Source organism: Marmota flaviventris, chromosome 5 (assembly GCF_047511675.1).
Source record: "Marmota flaviventris isolate mMarFla1 chromosome 5, mMarFla1.hap1, whole genome shotgun sequence".
Lineage (NCBI taxonomy): Eukaryota > Metazoa > Chordata > Mammalia > Rodentia > Sciuridae > Marmota > Marmota flaviventris.
This window is the reverse complement of record NC_092502.1, coordinates 164231809-164252384: the sequence shown is the minus strand read 5'-3', so window position 1 is coordinate 164252384 and position 20576 is coordinate 164231809. Positions and strand designations below refer to the sequence as shown.

General features: G+C 51.1%; 1 protein-coding gene across 3 annotated transcripts; it reads left to right on the top strand.

Annotated features, from left to right (window-relative positions):
• Positions 1 to 573: 573 nt before the first annotated feature.
• Positions 574 to 19895, top strand: Exoc3 (exocyst complex component 3). Of its 3 annotated transcripts, none has more exons than XM_027943860.2 (13): positions 574 to 608; positions 1344 to 1514; positions 3171 to 3390; positions 6502 to 7183; positions 9405 to 9522; positions 10273 to 10398; positions 11445 to 11545; positions 13480 to 13590; positions 13666 to 13816; positions 15044 to 15166; positions 17631 to 17792; positions 18324 to 18451; positions 19200 to 19895. In XM_027943860.2, the coding sequence occupies exons 2-13, from the start codon at positions 1371 to 1373 to the stop codon at positions 19369 to 19371; spliced, it is 2238 nt and encodes a 745-aa protein (XP_027799661.1). In that variant the 5' UTR covers positions 574 to 608; positions 1344 to 1370; the 3' UTR covers positions 19372 to 19895. The 3 variants fall into 3 exon arrangements, with proteins under 3 accessions (XP_027799661.1, XP_027799662.1, XP_027799660.1); XM_027943859.2 differs by lacking the exon at positions 574 to 608 and adding an exon at positions 639 to 1063; XM_027943861.2 differs by lacking the exons at positions 574 to 608; positions 18324 to 18451; positions 19200 to 19895 and adding an exon at positions 633 to 1063 and having other exon boundaries at positions 17570 to 17657.
• The last annotated feature ends 681 nt before the right edge of the window (positions 19896 to 20576 follow it).

The window sequence follows — 20576 nt, the reverse complement described above, 5'->3', positions numbered from 1 at the left end:
CCTTCAGCCGTAACCCTGCCCATGTGGGGACTAGTCCTCCTCAGAGCCCAGCGTCCCCGCCAAGAAAAGTCCTGAGCGGTGCGCAGCAGCCTCTCCCGGAAGTCCGATCCCACCCTGCCCGCGGGCATGGTTTCTCCGCTCCCAGGCCCTTCCCAGCTGAAGCCCCTTGCCAGGGACCGGGTCCCGTGGTCCCGCCATGAGGCCCCGTATCGACGCAGGGTCCCAGCGAGGCCCCGTCCCGAGGTCCGAAGTGGCGCAGGGTCCCCGCCCCGAGGCTCGCGGGTCCCGCCCCAAGGTCCAAAAGTCCCAGTCCACAAGCCCCGCCCCGAGGTCCCTGAGGCCCCGCCCCGAGGTCCCCCAGGCCCCGCCCCGAGGTTCCGCAGTCCGGCCCCGAGGTCCCGCCCCCAAGCCCCACACAGGTCCCGCCCCGAGACCCCGCGCCGAGGTCCCGCAGGTCCCACCGGTAGGGTCCCGTGGTCCCCGCCGGCTCAACTCCCCCGCCCTCCCGGTTGCCCGGGCCCCGCCCCCGGCCTATCGCCGGAAGCGGAAGTTCCTGCTCCCCGTCCACTTCCGGTCGCCCCAGAGGCGGCGGCGGCGGCGCAGTTCAGGTGAGGCGGGGCGGGGCCGGTGGCGCGGCCCGGGTCCCCAGCGAGGGATCCCGCCGCTCGCTCGGCCTTTCTCGGTCTCAGGCGTCCGCGGCCACCGGGGCCGGCAGCTGGGAAGGTGGGCGGCTTTCCGTGGGCGCCCCTCCCCGGGCAGGGAAGGGCTCTGCCTGCCCACAGTGGGAGCCCTGCCGCCGGCAGCCGCGGGAACGCCCGTCCGTGGAGTCGGTTGAGCCCCGGGTGCCACGTGCTCATTAGGAGCCGCGCGTGGCGACAGTCTGCCCGGCCGCTGAGCAGGAGACTTGTGCTGGGGGGACGCGAGCTGTCAGCCTGGGTCCCTTTCCTCACAAGGGCCTGACGCAGCCGCCTACAGCGTGGACAGGGTGTGGGTGAGGGCTCCAGAAATGAGAAGTTGGCCCCGAGCCGGGGACAGAGGTGCCTGGGAGATGACGTCTGGCTGGGTGAGTGGGCTTGGGTCCTTGTGCAGACATCCCCTGTGTGTCCCTGTCTTGCCGCTGTGAGGTGCCCCCGTTTCTCCCTTAAGGTGAAATTTTCCCACACTTCAGTTCCAAAGGTCTGTGTTCTTGTTAAGGAGTTCGTGACTCGAATTCCACTTCCAGGTTTCCTGGATTGAACGTTCCCTCAAACACTTTCCTGTGACCCCATTGTGGTCATTGCTGTGGTGGGTACTTTGGGGCCAGCACTTCCTTCTCCTCACACACCCTCCCGTCTTGCACACAGGTTCCTTTGGATGCCTACTCGTTGACCATGAAAGAGACAGACAGGGAAGCTGTGGCAACAGCGGTCCAGAGGGTGGCTGGGATGCTCCAGCGCCCAGACCAGCTGGACAAAGTTGAGCAGTATCGCAGGAGGGAGGCTCGGAAGAAGGCCTCTGTGGAGGCCAGACTGAAGGTAGGAGACTTCACTCAGGCATGACTGGGCCATGTGTCTTGAGTTTCTGGTCCTTATTTGACATCATGGTGATTTCACCAAATTAGGTTGTGATGGAAGAGGAGGCAGAGCTGGACTGAGCAGCTCCTTCCAACAGTGTATTGCCAAAGCAGTGGATTCTCAAAGAGAACTGGAATGTTGCTGGCACCACGAGAGAAACCTTGGTGCCTACCTGAAAGAGTCCATTTAGCTTTTTAAGCATTACCTGGAAAGTGACAACTGCTTGTTTATTTAAAGCTCTCTTGAAGAGTATCAGTAAAGAGAGTTTTGTTTAAATCATTTTAACGCTTAGTATAGTGGACCCACAGCCATTCTGTGGAAAATAGGTAGGCATGTAAGTGACCATGAGCTTGATGTGGTGGTGGCACTGTGGTCCCAGAAGGCAGGAAGTTGAGGCCAGAGGATGACTTGAACCCAGGAGCTTGAGGCCTGGGCAGCATTGCAGGATGTCTAAAAAATAGGGGGGGGATGCTGGGAATGTAGCTCAGTGGTGGAGCACTTACCTGACATGCATGAGGCTCTGGGTTCCATCCCTAGCACCACAGAAAAAAGAAAAAGTGAGAGACAGGGAAGGAGTCATCCCTTTTCAAGCTGTTTTCTGATTTGGATGGGCTTTCAAGTTAATTGCTCTGTGAAGGCAAGGTTTTATTAAAATAAACATTTAGTATAGTTATAAAATGTTAAGACTCTGACCTTCTGCATTTGACATGCAGCAGAATGTTTTTTGGGATTTTTGAGAGTGACTTCGAGGAAAGTTCATCCTAACACTGACCTGGCATTGAGTGTTCTCCCTTGAGAACTGTACACTTGCCCAGGGAGCAGTAGGCTTGATGTGGTAGCTGCATCATCAAAGCACCCACATATTCTGCTCACTAATTGAGACAGCAGTTTTGTACTAATTTAGAAAGTAGTTTGGACTTGCTACATTTTTAGCCTGAATTTTTATCTGTTCTAGAAACTTGTGGGATTAACTGGTGATACTCAATAGTGACTTGGAACCCTAAAGTGATCATTGTGGCCAAATGTAACTGACACTCCTAGATGACAGCTGCTCCTACCATGGCTGATGCAGCCTGGTCTTTTCCTCACCTCCTGTCCCCCTGCATCTGTTTTCCATGCCCTTTACCTTATGGCTGGCATTGGGGCTGCCTCACAGTGTGGATCTGAATCTCACCTGTGCAGTCAGTGTCACAAGGTCGCTGTCCTCCAGCTGAATCTGGTCTGGCTGGATGCCCCCTCTCCAACAATGAAGAAATCTTGAGAATGTTCTCTGCCTTGATAAGTCCTGTCAAGAAATGGAAATGCCCAGGGAGAACATGGGCTGTGTCCTTTTAAAGATCCATTTGATAACGGCCATGAGCCTGGCTGCCTCCAGTGGCTCACAGCATTACAGGCCGAGGGGCTGGCAAGCATGCTGTGAATTGTTTGTAAATGCTGTGTTCCTAGAGAGCAGTGAAAAAAGTGGTCATGTGAGTTGGGTCCCTGTCAGTTTTAATCCTTTCTCTGGCAGTGGCTGTTCTGGCTCCTTGAATATGACACTCCTGAAGAAGGTCTGTCCATCAGGAAGCAGCATGTGGCCATCCCTGGCCTTGCTTACGCCATGGTGTCTCCCTGTAGGCTGCGATCCAGTCACAGTTGGACGGGGTGCGCACAGGCCTGAGCCAGCTCCACAATGCACTGACTGATGTCAAAGACATCCAGCAGTCGCTGGCCGATGTCAGCAAGGACTGGAGGCAGAGCATCAACACAGTCGAGAGTCTCAAGGATGTGAAGGATGCTGTAGCGCAGCACAGCCAGCTGGCTGCAGCTGTGGAGAACCTCAAGAATATCTTCTCAGGTGAGTGGCAGGTGGCGGGATGGTAACCGCCAGAAGGCTCATGAAGGCACCTTTCCACAGCCCGCTTCATGGATCTGTCTTTACAGTCTTGAGAATTACTGTCAGACACGAATATGGTCTGATTGGGGAGGGTCCATGTATGCTGGAGGAGAGAGCATGTGCTCTCTGTTGTGCTCATGTTCCTTCTCTGTTTCCTACTTTTGTCTGCTTGTTCCATCCATTACTGAGAGGAGGTACTGAAGTCTCCAGATGCTGCCACAGAAGACCTGTTTCTCTCTTTGGTTCTGTTAGTGTTTGCTTCATACATTTTGATGGTTTGTTAGTAAATGCAGAATTTGCATAAGTGCATAATTGTTATGCAGTTGTACAGTCTCTGCAGAACCTTCTGTGGATATGTGACGGCCTTCCTTTCTTTTGTCAGCTTTTGTCTTGTCTGCTCTGATGATCATGTGGCCAGCTCTCTGGTCTTCACTGGCATGGACTCTTCTTTTACCTTTCACAGCCCGACCATTCATGTCTTTGGCTCTAAAAGGAGTCTTGTAGATATACAAAGTTGAACCATATTTTTTAAAAATCCATGCTGCCATCTCTTTTCTTTTGATCATAGAGTGTGATGTGTTTACCTAAAGGGATTGCTAACATGGCAGGATTTCTATCACTTTGCTCATGGTTTCCATATGCAAGGTAGCTTTGTCTCTCGTTTCCTGCATTACCGTCTTTTGTGTTTTTGATTTTTTTGTGGTGAAACATTTTTAATTCCCTTCTCATTTCTTTTGTGTATGTTCTGTGTGATTACCATGGAGATGTGTTAAACATCCTAACGTTATATCCCCGCAGTTTGAATTTATCAGCTTAACTTCAATACATACAAAACTCTTGTTTCTGTATCGCTCTTTATACTTTGTGTGTACAAAACATAGACTAATGACTGTTGGTTTGTTTCTTATACAGAAAACCAAATGTGGAGTCATGATCCAAAGTTACTGTATTATTAGCTTTCAGAATAATTAATTTCTAAACATATTAGTGTTCTAAGTCATATAGAAAATAAAAAGTGGGTTAAAAACTGAAGAAGTGTTAATACTAGGTTTTATTAATGTCTTTATTAAGATCTTTTTTCTCTTTTTTGATTACATCTTATTTCTTGCATCTCTTTATTATTACTGAAAGCTGTCCCTCAGCTTTTATTCATCTGGGAAGGTCTTAATTTCTCCCTCACTCTTTTATTTATTGACTTATTAATTTATTGTGGTGCTGGCAAGTGCCTGCCACTGAGCTACATCCCAGTCCTCTTTTTTTTTTTTTTGGCACCAGTGATTGGACCCAGGGGTGCTTAATCACTGAGCCACATCCCCAGCCCCTTCCATATTTTATTTTAAGACAGGGAGTAGCCATGTCACTTAGGGTTTCAGCTCCCAAGCCACTGGGATTACAGGCATGCATCACTGCTCCCTGCCTCCCTCACTTTTGATTTAACAATTTTGCTGGGTGTGAGATTTAGCTGCAGCATTTGTCTGTAAGCATTTTGAATGCGTCAACCCACTTTCTTCTGGCCTCCAAAGTTTCTGTTGAGAAATCTACTGCTAATGTTGTTTAGGAGTCCTTGTATGATCTCTCCTACTTCTTTCAGGCTCCTCTTTGTCTTGGTATGGTCTGTCTGTTTCCCCTGCTTCCTGGATGTTTGCCTGCTTGCCTTTCATTAAACAGACGTTGTCTGCTATCAGATCTTGCCATCTTGCCTGCCCCTCTCCTCTTGAGCCCCCACAGTGCTTATGCTGCTGTGCTCTAGGGGCCACAAGTCCCGTGGGCTCTATGCACTTCTCCATAGCCATCTCCTATCTGTCTTCACACCTGAGACCCTGTCATGCCCCTTCACACTGCTGTTCTGCCTCCTGCCTGCTCAGATCTGCTCAGACATTGTACTTTTAGTTCCAGGGCTTCTTTGTTTCTTTTTACATTTTCTCTTTTTTGATATTCTAGCTTTGTTCAAACTTCTCTTTTACTTTCTCCACTTCTCACTTAGTTGTTGAATCTTTTTTTTAATCACTAAGGATTTTTATTATGCTAGGTGTATGAAAATGAAATAGAAGATGAAAAACAATCACTTACTTTCTTTCTGTTTTTCTATGGTCTTCGGGTTTTTATCAACGCATTATAATGTACATAAATGGTGGGATTCGTGCATGCACATAGTATAACAATGTAATTTAGCCACCACCCTCTTCAGCACTCGCCTCCCTCCTCCCTCCCAACCCTGGTCCTTTTAGTTCTTGAGAATCTTTAACAAGTTGTTTAGTCTAGTGAATTGGCCATTGAGTCTTTAGGGGCAGCTTTCCTTGTTCTTGTTTTTGAGTTGGTTTTATTTTCCTCTTTCTGTGGTGTCTTCTGAGTTTTTATTAAATCTAAGGTATGTGGTGATCCTTCAGTTAAATGCCCCTTTCAACGGGTTCTGCTGGTTCTTGTGCTTGGTTTGGTGCAGGCTCTCTACCTGGGTTGCTGAGGCACCTGAGCCTTTGCCTGTCAGCACAGTGACTTCAGATGTCCTCTATAGGCAGTTTGCTTTTAAGTGTTGGTGTTCTTGAAAGTCTGGATTCCAAAAGTAGAAGGACAAGCAGATGAAGGGATAGTACTGGCCCTTTCCACCCCTGGAACTGCTGGAAGATGAGGGTTCCCACCTTCCCACCCCAAACTCTTCAGCAGGAGGAGTTCTGTAGCCCGTTGCACCCTTTGTGCCTACTCCCTGGTGATCAGGAGTCCCTTCAGCACTTAGAGCACACAGTCCCCATATTTGGAAGATAGTGCTTTGCCCACCCTGGCTCTTGAGAGGGGCTCAAGTTGCTTCTAGGCACATGCCCAGCCAACTGCCACACAGTGGGTGGAGTGTGGGCAGCACTGCTGTGCTAAGAGCTGAGATTGGCCAAAAATAACCCAATTTACCGTCCAGGCCTCCTCTGGGAGTTCCTGGCCTTTAGCAGATTCTGGTGTTCAGAATAGTTAGGTCAGATTCTAGGTGGGGAGACAGAGACCTCAGGTTCTTTGCCCCGCTGTCTCACAGAATCCTGCACACAGCCTTGTATGTTTTTAAGGGACCAACTTGTACCTTTTCCCTAGTGCCTGAGATCGTGAGGGAGACCCAGGACCTGATTGAGCAGGGGGCGCTGCTACAGGCCCACCGAAAGCTGATGGACCTGGAGTGCTCCCGAGACGGGCTCATGTGCGAGCAGTACCGCATGGACAGTGGAAACACACGAGACATGACCCTCATCCATGGCTACTTCAGCAGCACACAGGGTCTCTCTGATGAGCTGGCCAAGCAGCTGTGGATGGTGCTGCAGAGATCACTGGTTACTGTCCGCCGGGACCCCACCTTGCTGGTCTCTGTGGTCAGGATCATCGAAAGGGAAGAAAAAATTGACAGACGTATACTTGACCGAAAAAAGCAAACTGGCTTTGTTCCTCCTGGGAGGCCCAAAAATTGGAAAGAGAAGATGTTCTCCATCTTGGACAGGACTGTGACAACTAGAATCGAGGGCACACAGGCAGACACCAGGGAGTCGGACAAGATGTGGCTCGTGCGCCACCTGGAGATCATAAGGAAGTATGTCCTGGATGACCTTTTGGTCGCCAAGAACCTGATGGTGCAGTGCTTCCCTCCCCACTATGAGATCTTTAAAAACCTCCTGAGAATGTACCACCAGGCCCTGAGCACAAGGATGCAGGAGCTGGCGTCAGAGGACCTTGAGGCCAGCGAGATTGTGAGCCTCCTGACGTGGGTCTTGAACACCTACACCAGGTAGAGCCTGATGCGTTCTTTTGCCTAGAAACCTGTGTGAGAATGTGTGGAGACACCTGTAGGTCTCCTGGGTGGTTTCCTGGGTAAGGCTTGGTGTCCTCACTGTCTAAAGGCTTGTAAAGGGCCCCCTGGCCTACCCAAAGAGGCTTGGCCTGGAGCATGCTGGCTGTGGTCTGAATGTCCTGTCTTTGTGTGTCTGGGTTCCATGTGAGCACCCCAGCATGCACTTGGTTTTCTGTGCCCACTGTGTCTGGACATGCTTCCTCACTGTGGCACCCTCTGGCAGGTTGCTGCTGCCTAGCTTTTCAGGTGGGAGCATATGACCCTATGACCTGCAATCACTGGGCAGGTGAGGAGACCACCAGGTTTTTGTTTCTTCTCACCCATACAGTGTAGCAATTAATCTTCTAAAAATTGGCAGTCATAAGTTAGCCACAGTGGTACATGCCTGTCATGCCAGCACTGAAGGATCACCTGAGCCCAGGACTTCAAGACCAGCCTGGGCAACAAGGGAGACCTGTCTCTGAATAAATAAACAGATAGCTGGCTTTAGGCATGTACAGTTCTAGAAAAATGGGCACTCCTTTTACTTTTCAGCATGGGACTTTGTTTTGCACATGAGGGAACGCAAGCCAGGTGGTGTGCAGAATGGTGTGAGGTGGCATCTGCAAGCAGTGGTGGGGGTGGTCTGAGTCCTTGGAGATTGGGGAGCCAAGGGTAATGCTTTGTGACTTTGCATGGCTTCATGGACAGAAGCAGCATTTAGTAATGTGCTGGGATATGTGGCTTGACTTTTGCCCTTGTGGTTAATGCTGGGGAAGAATTAAGGAAACCTTCCTGTTTATCAGCGAAGCTTATTCTCATGTGTGCCATGGTTCCCTGGTAGCTGATTGTGGTGGTCTGTGGCCTTCAGCACAGAGGTGTGAGAAAAATATCAGCCACCTCTGGGAATCAGTGTCTGTCAGCTTCACCGAGTAGTCCTGGACCTCCTTCCTCCTCTGGTCCCCACCATAGCCATGACTTGTCATAGTCACCCATTCTCTGTCCTTTACCCAGCATACTCTTGGCCTCAATGCACTGTGTGCTCCAGCAGCCCATGAGGCAGGGGGTGTTGTGATCCCCTCCCATAGTAGGTGAGGAAACTGAGGTGCAGAGGGAGTAATGTGCCCCTTTGCATGGCCAGCAGGTAAGCAGCAGTCATCACAACTGGGGTCAGGCCCTCCCTACCTCTGGCCACTGGAAGGTGCACTTAGGGGGCTTACTCAGTTTTGTGTCTTGACTTTGTTTCTCCCTAACACACTAGCATCTCCTGTCCTTGGGAGTGTTCTCCAACCTGGCCACATGTGTCCCATCGGACTGTCCTGGAGAAGTCATGCTGAACACACTCGGGCGCTGCAGCAGGGGTCTTGGTGCAAAAACCCCTTAGCTGAAAAAGTGTCAGTACTTGCAGAACCTCACAAAGCACGTTCTCACCCAAGAGATCCTGAGCTTGTGTAGAGAGTGGACTAGTGTTAGTGACTTTTCGGCACTGTTCTGAACACCTGGAGAACATGGCACCAGGCCTGTGAATTTCCTGAGTGCTCAGACCTTGACTTGTAAGACCCCCGCACATGAACAAGCAGTAAGTGTCCCCTTAGAAAGCCTCCCTGGGACTTGGTTTGTCTCCAGGTATTCTGCATGGCCAGCTGTAGCTTCTCTCTCTTGCTGGTTTGTTTTGTCAGAAGTGCCAAGTTGTCCCATGCCCTGGACTGCGCCCTCCTGCAGACATTAGTGACCCTGACTCTGGGGCTTCTGTGCCCGTGCTCTCAGGTTGCAGTTCTTGCTCGCTGTCTTCTTACAGAATGAAGTGTGCCCATCAGCAGCCCACTTGGCTAGTCCTGCCCTCAGATCTGAGACACAGTGCAGGGAGCAGGGGACCTCACCTTCCAAGGGCTTTTTCGTACCCTGACACAACTGCAGCTGGCACAGTGGGCTGAGGTCAGGGTCAGGTGACTTACATGGCCAACACAACCAGTGAGATGACATCATGGAGGGACCCTGGGTCCCTGAACCCCTTGCCTACAGTCTCCACAAGGCCCTCTGCTTTTCCCCCAAGTTGTGGACCTTGGCCACGTGAAGGTCTTTAGGGCGAGCCGGTGTTTCCATGTGAACCAGACACACACTCACTTGAGAATGTTTTCTGTGTCCCTTGTTCATCTGTCACTTGCGGTTCTTACTATAGTGTGGAGATGATGGGGAACATGGAGCTGGCCCCAGAAGTGGATGTGCACTCCCTGGAGCCGTTACTTTCTCCGAACGTGGTCTCTGAGCTGCTCGACACATACATGTCAACGCTCACTGTGAGTAAAGTCTGGCCTGCAGTCCTAGAAACTGTCTTGGTGGCCACCTGTGAACTTGGGAAGAGAAGGGTAGCCTTTCATGGCCTGTGACTGTGCCTGTCTGGGTGCCTGTCCTGTGGACACAGGAGCCTCTTCTTCTGCGGGAGCAGCCCATGCCATCCCAGACAGACCCCCGTGTCCAGATGGCTGTGGTGGTGCTGCCAGGTTCTTAGTGCTGATTCCTGGTTGGGGGTAGCAGTTGGGGACCAAGGAATGGGTCTGACTGCAGCTTCATGACCATTGGCCAGTCTCAGTAAGATGGGACGTCAGGGTGTGCCTGGGCAACACAAACTGAGTCTCATGGAGGTTCCCTGGGGCAGAGAGTCTTCTGCTGTATCCTGAGCTGGCCTGGTTGCTGTGTTGGGTTTAAGTGATTTGAGCTTGACCACTTGCCTGCCTGCCTGTCTCTGGTCTTCTGACAAGTCTGGCCTTGTCTTCCAGCACAGTGCTCATCCATGAGGTCCCTGGTCCATTCTCCCTCTGTACTTGCAGCGAGGGTTTTGGTCTACCCACAGACACTGATGTGGCTACTGCACGCCCGACCACTAGGGCTACTGGAGAGGGATCTTCTTTGGGGGCCTCTGCTTGGAAGCGGGGGTTGCCTGATGTGCTGCATGTAGCCTATGCAATAGCTACACATGGCTTCAGGGGATCCTTGGACATAACTACCCACTCTGACCTTCCCTTCTCTTCATGATGCCAAACCTCTAGTCCAACATCATTGCCTGGCTGCGGAAAGCACTAGAAACAGACAGAAAAGACTGGAGCAAAGAGACAGAGCCTGAGGCTGACCAAGATGGGTACTACCAGACAACACTTCCTGCCATTGTCTTCCAGGTACAAGCCATAGGCTCCATAGACTGTTTCTTGGGTGGCTAGAAGGGTTGTGGGTCTCACCAATGGAGGCAGAGCATAGTAAAGATGTTGAGAACCCTCAATGTCCGTCTCTGGAGTTAGGATCCAGGATCTGACCTGCCAAGTAGTCTTGCCCATGGTACCTAGGTTTTCCTGGGAAGGCTTTTTGGGCTTGAACTGGACCTAATTTTGTGTTAGTTGTATGTAGCTCTCCCGTTCTGAGTTTGCTTGTCTAAATATCCAGGATTTGTCTTCAAGTGCCACACGATTGAATTTAATCTGGGGAGTTTGGAGGAGACCTACAGCAATAAAGATGCTTTCCTGTTCATGAGTCAGAGTGCTTGGTGTTAGACTCACCTGTGTCCTTACTATTAACTCACTTTCTGATGCCCCAAGCTGTGTCTTCTAGTTCCTCCTCTCCTCTCAAGGCAGGAGTGGGCTGGAGTTGTGCCTGGGAGGATGGTGTTGCCTAGTGATGGGGCAGTGGTTGGGGTTCTACCTTGCCTTTCTTTTGGAAACTGACATTCTGACACATGGATCATGACCAGAGCCTGGCGCGCACTCTGGGCACCTTGCACTTCTCCGTCTCTCAGAGCCCAGCTCTCCTAGCTCCAGCATGGCCACCTCCTGATTCTTAAGAAACCTTCATTCCAACACCCTTAAAAGTGGGTGAGCATGAATCACTTCGAGCTGCAGTGTGAGAGCTAGGACACTGACTTCCAGCCCAGCACCTGGGATCCACATGGCCCAGTCCCTTGACCTCCTGGCCCCACTCCCTGTCAGTCCTCTTCACATCCGAGTAGATGCAGTGGGAGAACTTGCATTCCTCCATAGAAACCAATCTGCAGGTCCCAACTTGGCTTGGTGCCGCCTAAGAAAGTTGTTTGTTTAAGTAACTTTATTTTCCTAGTGGTTCCTCTTTTTCTCTAATTTGGACTATCCTAGCAGATAGGTTTTATAAATGGGGAATGTGTACATCATACTCCTATGAGATTGTTACTAGAGTTCACAAGTTCTCCAATTTTTAGATGTTTGAACAGAATCTTCAAGTTGCTGCTCAGATAAATGAAGATTTGAAAACAAAAGTACTAGTTTTGTGTCTTCAGCAAATGAATTCTTTCCTGAGTAGGTATGTATTTTTGCCAGTATGCTAATTCTTATAAACTGTATTTTTAAAAGTTAAAAGCAAAAATGCGTTGATTGTAATATGCTGTTGTTAAAATTAACTTAAGCCTCAAGATTCCCATAAGCCATTTTCTATTTTACTGAGAAATGCAAAAATGTGGGGTGTGGTTGTGGCTCTGTGATAGAGCACTTGCCTAGCATGTGTGAGGCACTAGATTGGACTCTCAGCACCACATATAAATAAATAAAATAAAGGTTCATCAATGGCTAAAAAAATTTTTTAATTAAAAAAAAAAAAAGGCAAAAAAGCATTGCAGGTTTTCTCCTAATGTTCCTTGGAATGGACCACACCGTTCCCTTGGGATCCTGGACCTGATGAGGACTGTAGCCAGTTGTGCTGGCAGAGTCCAGGTGGGTGACTCCCCTAAACATCGGTGTTACCAGCCCTCAGCAGATGGGACTCAAAGTGATCTTAGTGTGCCTCTCCCTCTGAATTGTTCTCGATGAAGATCTTAAACCCAGACAGAAGAAGGGATGGCATTAAGTCTGTGTGTACCATCATCCTTGCTCAAAAAGCTGTTCCTTCCAGACCACTCCACCTGATCTGTTCCTCTTCCCCACCCCTCCCCCCATCTTCCCCACGCCTCCCCCCATCTTCCCCCTCCCCCCTTTTCCTTCATCTCTCTCTCTGTTGCCCAAACATTGCAGCTGGTCGAGTCCTCTATTTTCAGCTGTAACCATATATGTCACCAGTTCACATATAGAAGGGCTCAGCTGACAGTGTTGGTGCTTCCTCTCATCTCAGTAGCTGGCTAGCAGTCTGCATGGCATATGGTCTTTGGGGTTCTTAGGTCTCTGGGACACTAGGCTGCCCTTTGGGCACTGGTCTGTCGAAGAGACAGACAGATCACAGTCCCATGACATCTGTCTGTGGGGTCATTAGCTAGTTCCTGCACTGCTGTTTGCACTTGGACCAGGAGTCAGCTTCAGAGACTTGACTTGGTTCCCTCTTTATTACTGTTATGTGCACCCCATGTTGCAGCTTAGTGGACTCACATCTGTCCTGCTCTGGTGGCTTGGGTGTCAGCCACCAGGCCCCTCCCTGAATTCTGTCTGCCATTAATCCCCAAGACCACAGCCCAGCTCCCCCCATGCACCCATGAGGCCATGGCCCAGCTCTTCTCCATGCACCCACGAGGGTACAGTCTAGCTCCCCAACCATGCACCTATGGGGCTATGGCCCAGCTTCCCATCATGTACCCATGGGGCCATGGCTGAAGCATCAGTTCAATTGTGGGGGTCTTCTGGGAAGAGGAATTTCCCCTGACCAGTTTTATCTGGTTGGTTCTGGAGTCACATGTGGACAGAAGGGCAGAGCAAGCAGATGCTTACCTCTTATGGTGAAGCCTGTGGTGTCTCAGTTCTTGACATTTCAAAAATCTAAGTTTTTTTTTGTTATTGTTCGTGGTGCCAAGGATTGAATCCAGGTGCTCAACCGCTGAGCTACGCCCCAGTCCTTATATTTTGAGACACAGTCTCACAGCTGCCCAGACTGGCCTTGACCTTGCAATCCTCCTGCTTCAGCTTCCTGAGTCAACGCAGTGGGATTACAGGCCTGTGCCACCTTGCCCAGTTCAAAGTTCTTTTTTAATTTGATTTTTAAATTAAGGTAGCACTTTGAAAAGGGACATTTTACCTAGCATTTGATGTTTTCCTGATTACTTATAATCATGTATTTCACAACATCTTCATGATCAGGACCTGAACCAGATCACAAAACCTGACTTAAAATTGTTTTTTAATATTCACTTAAAGCAGACAACTTTTTTCATTCATATGACCACCCAAGACCCATCTTGGTGCTGTTGGGCGTGAGGTCAGCATGGTCCTGGAAGCAGCTGTAGGGCACCTTTACTAATACTGTCAGGTGGTTCCCAGATACAAGGATGAAGCCCAGCTGTACAAGGAGGAGCACCTGAAGAACCGGCAGCACCCACACTGCTATGTCCAGTACATGATCGCCATCATCAACAACTGCCAGACCTTCAAGTAAGTGGTGTGTGGAACAGGGAGGAGAGTGAGCACACATGGCTACATCCCTGAACCCAAACCTCTTCGTTGCAGAGAGTCCATTGTCAGCCTGAAAAGGAAGTATTTAAAGGGTGAAGCGGAGGAGGGTGTGTGTCTGAGCCAGCCAAGCATGGATGGGATTCTAGACACCATTGCCAAGGAAGGCTGTGGCAGCCTGCTGGAAGAAGTCTTCCTGGACCTGGAGGTGGGCCTGGTTCCTGCTTCCTGGGCTGGGTAGAAGGCCTCTGTGCTGCCCCAGGGTGGGGGTTCTGGCTTCTCCCTCCATTCCTGGGCAGATCACAAGGGTCTCCATGCTGCCCTTTGGAACATACTACCTCCTGCCCAGTGTGGATGCTGTACAGGACCTGAACTATACATCCCTAAGTCTTCATTAAACCAGAGTGAGGGGCTTCCGGGGCTCCTGCTTACTTTGGATGACATGAGGTCCGTCTTAGGCACATCTGTGGAGACTCCCACTAAAGTTGAGGCATCAAGCTGCATGTGAGTTAAGAGATAGAGCAAGTGTGAAGAGACCATCCCCAAAGTACAGTGAGAGCACATGCACAGCCTGGCTCTGGGGTGAAGAGTGAAACGCGCGCCAGCAAAACTTACAGAGTGAATTTTGCCGTGGAAGGCATACCAGGCCATGAACAGGCAGGATCCACTGCATAGCACAGGCATGGCCTGGAGGCACTGGCAGAAACCCCTGTGCCTGCTAAAAGTGAAGCTGGGCATTACAGGTCCTGCTGGGAAGGGAGTATCACCTGCGGTTGTACAGCAGTGGAAAGGCACTGGCAGGCGTCCAGGGCTGAGGAGGCATGCCCCTGTAGCCCTGGGCCATAGTTTAAAAAGGAGGAGGGGTTTACCTCTGAGACAATTTTAAAGTGTCAAAAAGAGACAAAAAATAAACAAAGGACACAAATGATACAAAGTCATGAGGGTCCTCAGTGTGAAGCAGTGCCCAGTCCTGACCACCAGGGAGGCACAGCTGAGGGCCTTCTTGTGTTCTGGGTAGAGCCAGATTGGTAGTCCTTGGAGGGCTGTTTGATTTGCATACATTTGAGTGAGAAGTTCCACTCAAGAAATTGGACATGTAAAATGTGCATTTGTTGTAGCGTTATTTGTAATTGCAGATGTTCATCAGCAGAGACTTGGGTGGGTACATGATAGAGTGAGTGTCCACACAACAAGCGTGTGTACCCTAAAAGGCAGTGTGCGTGTAGGTACTTGCACCTCTCACCTGCGGTTCCATGATATCACAAGGTTGTGTAACATACACTCCTGTTTAAGTACAGGTGTGCAGATTACACAGAAGTAGATATTTTACCTGACCATGTATTGCTGCTGTAATCAAAGGACAAAACCCTCCCAAATCACACGACCCCAGGCATTTTGTCGACTAGGATTTCTGTGACCTGTCTCTGCTTTTCAGCAACATCTGAATGAACTGATGACAAAGAAGTGGCTGTTGGGGTCGAACGCTGTGGACATCATCTGTGTCACTGTGGAAGACTATTTTAACGATTTTGCCAAAATCAAAAAGCCTTACAAAAAGGTAAGGATGTGGGAGGGCTTATCTCAAGTCTGGTTAATCTGGGGAGGGAGGCAGCATAGTTGCACAGTGGTCTTTTATGCCTTTTCCTTGTCCACTTCCTGATTTTAAAGGAAAATCTTCTAGCTCTTTGTCATTAAGAGTGGTCCTTACAGCCAGGTGCAGTGGCAATGCCTATAATCCCCACAACTCAGAGCCTGAGGCAAGAGGATCACTAGTTCCAAGGTGGTCTCAGCAACTTAGGAAGACTCCCTCTCAAAACCAGTGAGAAAGGACTAGGAATGTAGCTTGGTGGTAAAATGCCCCAGGTTCAGTCCCTAGAACCAAACAAGCCCCCAGAAGTGATTTGAACAGGGAGACCATGTGCTTCAAACTGACCAAGCTAATTTGGCCATCCTTGTTGGCTGTTGAGAGATCTGCTAGAAGTTGGTGAGGCCCTTGTGTCCACACCCCATCTCTGTGCCTGTTGTTAAGAGCATGGAAGGCCAGTATGTGTTTGCAGTGGGCAAAAGACAGCTCCAGGCTCCACAGCTTTTGTCTCAGCCAAAGCAGGGACATGAGACAGTTCTGATGAGGCCAGTCCTCAACAACAGCAGCGACACCAGGACTCAAGTGCCACACCAACAGCTTACGGGTAGAGCCTACACACCCTTGATCTCGGGCTCCGACACCCACAGTGAGCCTCATGATGAGGGTGGGACCTTCTGGACTCAGAGCCCTCATGCTCAGTGCCCTGCTGTGGTTGAGAGTCACCTGTACACCATGGGCCACAACACTGTTTTCAGAAAGGGATACAGCCCAAGTGGAAAGAGAGAGCTGCAGTCTCCTGGCCGGGGGAGGGAGGACTCCAGAGAGGCTGTGTGGGGTGTATGTGCGTATGCTAATTACAAGTGCATGTGCACATTTGCCATTCCTGTATGTGGTGTGTGTGTCATACATGTATGTATTGCACATATGTATAGACACCTGTGTATATTTATGCATGTGCAATGCATGTGTGCTATGTGTAGGACGTGGAGGCATGCGTGTTTGTTTACACAAGTGTTTTATGTGCACACTTGTGTTACATGTGTATGCTTATGGTGGCATATATATTGTGTGTATTGCATATGTGCATGTTGAGCATGTTATATCGCATGTGTTTTGTGTGTGCATGCATGCATAGGTAGTTTTATATGTGAATTGTACACTTGTGTATCTTGTGTGCTGTGTGCATATTCATGTGCATGTTGTGTGTGTTGTTGCACATATATATGTAAACATGCTGTGTGTTGGCCACAAACCGGGCTTTCAACAGAGTTCTCCTGCCTGTCAAGCTTGCATTAATTTCTGTAAGCCACAGTTACTTTTCAGACTAATCTGGTTGGTTTTAAATCTTTTTGCCCACATGCTTGTGCTCTTTTCCAACTTTTGTGGGTGTTCTGTCAGTGGGTGCTTGGCACCCTCTCTGACATCCTCAGCCAGTGGTGCATGCATCTGCAGGGCTCTTGGAGCCCTGGGGCCTGAGGGAAGGGGCTGTCCTCCAGGGAGGCTGGTGCTCTCCTGGGCACACTGCCCCCTGCCACGGCTGACAGCATTGCCATAGGGGTTGTACAGCTGAGGGTGACCACTGATGCCTCTCTCCGGGCCTTGTCACCTGTGGCAGGCACTGTCTCTCTGATGAGCCTGACCACCTGTGTTGGGCTTCCAGCCCTCTCCTCCCTGTGATGCCCTAGGTTTTCCTTTATTCATTTGTATCCTTCCTGGGACCCCCAGGTAGCTGTGCCATGTGTCCCAGGGCTCTTCTTTTCTGGGATGTCCCTGTCATTGTTCAGATGTAGCATTGCTGGGACCAGCACTGACCTGAGACCATGGGACAAGTGCTGCATGTTTGGTCCACACAGGGTCCTACGAATCCTTCTGGCCTGTACCCAGGCCTTGCCCCTGCTGAGCCCATGCTTATTTATGGGGTGAGATGCTTGCAGCCCCAAGATTGCTATCAGCCCAGGGAGCATTCATGTTCTGGAACCTCCAAGAGTGCTGTGGGCTTCAAGGAGGGGTCACGTCCGGGGAATCTGGGGAGGGCTCAGGTCAGCAGTGCTGAGCTGGCCTAGCCTCTTGAGCCTGCTTGAACTTGTTCTTGCAGAGACTATTCGTCTCTGCCTATGAGTCAGATGGTGTGGGAAGTGAGTTCCTGCCCGGGCACATGTTTCTGCCTGCTTTCAAGGATGGATCTGTGTGGTGGGTGCCCTCCCCACCCATGTGTGCCAGTGCTGCAGGTGGCCTGTGCTGGCCATTGCTTGCTGTGTGCTGTTGGGAGCCTCAGGGCATTGTGGATCTAAACTGGCTGAGTTGCCAGCAAAATATTGCCAGCAATCTTGATGGAAATAGGAAGAATGGGCTGCAGCCTGGTCCCATGTCACCCAGGTTTAAGGAGCACGACGAGTCTGCCAGAGCAGCAGCCTGCAGCTGACCGTTTTTCTCTCAGAGGATGACGGCCGAGGCGCATCGGCGTGTGGTAGTGGAGTACCTGCGGGCTGTCATGCAGAAGCGCATCTCATTCCGGAGTGCCGAGGAGCGCAAGGAGGGCGCTGAGAAGATGGTCAGGGAGGCCGAGCAGCTCCGCTTCCTGTTCCGGAAGCTGGCTTCAGTGAGTGTCTCAGGAAGTCTGTCAAGAGCTCATGGCAGGTGCCATGCATAGGATCTGGTCCTTCTCTGTCTGGCTTTCAGTTTCCAGCCCCAAGCCATTTTAGGCCAGTAGGTAGGAACCAGTTGCATTAGCAGGAAGGCAGTTCTTCCTCCCTAGGGTCGGTGGCCACAGCCCACCTGGCTTCATGGTTGAGAGACACATTAGCACAGAGACCACTGTTGGCTTCCTAGCAGCCGTGACTCGATGGTACGATGCTCCCTTCCCATCCTCTGCCCTTGCCTGTGACCTGTTCTATACTATGCTGGTTGCCACCTGGTCTGCAGCCCAGGATGTGACCAGGCACTCCCCACCCCAGGCTCCCCAGCTGCATGAGCAGGCCAAGTAGTCACACAAGCTCAGCTCCCCTTTGGAATGAACCTTGAGGTGTTCACAGAAAGAGCAAGGTGTTGGCCAGGAGAGGGTGTGGGAGGTGTCAGGCCAGCCTCTGTTTCTGCAGCCAAGGGCTGCCTTCACCCTGCTGCTGTTTTTCAGGGGTTTGGCGAAGACGTGGATGGTCACTGTGACACCATCGTTGCTGTGGCTGAGGTTATTAAGTTGACGGACCCTTCCCTGCTCTACCTGGAAGTCTCGACCCTGGTCAGCAAATATCCAGACATCAGGTAATAGCTGTGCACCTTCCTGTTTGAGCTGGGGAGCGGCTGCCATGCCCCGTGTCACTGGGAAGAGGAGGAGCATATACTTGTCCAACTGGGTGCTTGAGGAAGGTGGCCAGGGCACCAGTGTGTCCTCTGCCTAATGCCCCTTGCCTTAGCCGAGGCCCACATATTCCTGTGTGGCCCATCCCTGATGCTGTGGGGCAGAGGCCGTGGAGAATGTTCCAGCTGGACGCTTCAGAGGATGGTGGGGTAGGGAAGGCTAGGGTCATGTGCGTAGCCCAAAAGGGCTAGGTTATATCTGTCCTATGGTGCTTTGGGGACCTAAGAAAGAAAGCCCACCTGCCATACATGGCCCAGACACTTTCTTGCACACGTGATCTTGTTGGTCCCCAGCCTCAGGCGGAGCAGGGGGAGGACCTTCCACCTCGAAGCCAAGTACAGCTGACTCCGTTGAGGCCCCTTCTCTCACTGCCGCAGCTCTGTTGCAGCAAGAACCCCCTGGGGTCCCCCTAATTAGCAGTTTTAAGCCACCAGTTACAGATGCAGCCTTTGGCACCTGTGGTTGGAGAGGCCACCACCAGCTGAGACTCAGTTTCTCTGAGAAGGAAACGCTGCCCTTTGTCTGGGGCCTGAGCAACTGCCCTGTGGGGGCGAGGGAGGGTGGAGTAGGTACAGGCTGACCCCTAGAGAAAGCTATGTGGGGGACAAGGGAGGGCAGAGTGGGACAGACTGACCCCTGTCCAACCCACAGAGACGACCACATTGGTGCACTGCTGGCCGTGCGAGGAGATGCCAGCCGGGACATGAAGCAGACCATAATTGAGACGCTGGAGCAGGGCCCTGCACAGGCAAACCCCAGCTACGTGCCCATCTTCAGGGAGATCACCGTGCCAAGTCTGAATGTGGCCAAGCTCCTCAAGTAACTGCATTGTCCTGGCCTGTGCACGTCACTGTGGCTTCACCTCCTTACCCTCACACACATTAAAACAAAACCTACTCCAGGCCACATTTGGTGGTCAAGGTGACATGTACCTGTCTGCTCTGGTGCCCAGATGCACATGACGTGAAGTGCTGGGGCGTGATTTTGTTGTGGGTGTTCTACCCCAGGAACATGCTCTGTGAGGACTCTTCTGCCAATGAGACCCTCTTGTGGCTTGTGGTGGGAAGGTGTGGTGGGTGTCCCCTGGTTCTCCCGGGGTCTGGTCTCCCTGTGTGGGAAGGTGAGGTGGGCATCCCTCATTGTCCCCACGTGGAAAGGTTTTACCCTGGCCTTCCTGGAGGTGCTTGACTGGTTCCTCAGTCCTGTACATAGGAAAAATCAGCTGCTGGTCCCAGTTAGCCTGCCCAGTGGTCAGAGCCCGCATGGGCATGCCACCAGGTCAGGTGAGCCAGTCGTGTGGGATGAGCATGTCCTGAGTGCTGGTTTTGATAAAGGCATGTATGAAAATCGGTGTCTGGAATACATCTCTGGGTCCGTGAGTCTCACTTATTCTTGGTGCAGAGTCCCTAAAATTCTTTTTCCCTGCATAGCTGCCCCTCTACAGCCTCACCTCCGCTGGCAGCACCCTCTGCATGTTCATCTCAACGTTACCTGAAAGGATGGCAAGCCTTGTGTCCTTGCTGTCCCTGTGCCACTGAGAGCCAGCTGCCCACTGCTCAGCACAGCAGCATTGCCACCAGCCCTTCACATGGAGCGGTCACCCACCCTCATCACAGAGCCTGGGAGGCTGGGCTGTGGGCATCTCACCTCTGGAGGGGACTATGGGCCTTGCATGGGAGAGTGCTGTTCCTCTCTGACAAAGGCAGAGCTGTATTCCGCATTTATTCCATCCTCACAAGATGTGGGAAATTCGCAGGCCTTGTTTGTTTGAAAGAATCAAAACCTAAGTGGAATCCGATAACTGAACATGGAGGGTTATGGAAGATACGGCCTTTCTGGCTGCATTCAGCAAGCCTGTGCCCTTGAGTGCCTGCCTGTATGCTTTCAAGGAGTGTGTCCTGTGCTGGTGAAGTCTCAGCATATGTGAGCTTCTTCACGCCCTTACAGGAATGAAGGACACTCCTATCCCACTGAGAGTCCTGACTCCAGGCTGCCGTGGGTGTCCAAGTGGATATTCAGAACAGCAGT

Bases quoted from the DNA above. Each gene is read 5' to 3' on its own strand.
- Exoc3 (XM_027943859.2), top strand. From the start codon at position 1,007: ATGAGAAGTTGGCCCCGAGCCGGGGACAGAGGTGCCTGGGAGATGACG. The intron at 9,523-10,272 runs GTGAGTAAAGTC...CCAAACCTCTAG, and splicing joins CATACATGTCAACGCTCACT to TCCAACATCATTGCCTGGCT. The intron at 15,167-17,630 runs GTAAGGATGTGG...TTTTTCTCTCAG, and splicing joins TCAAAAAGCCTTACAAAAAG to AGGATGACGGCCGAGGCGCA.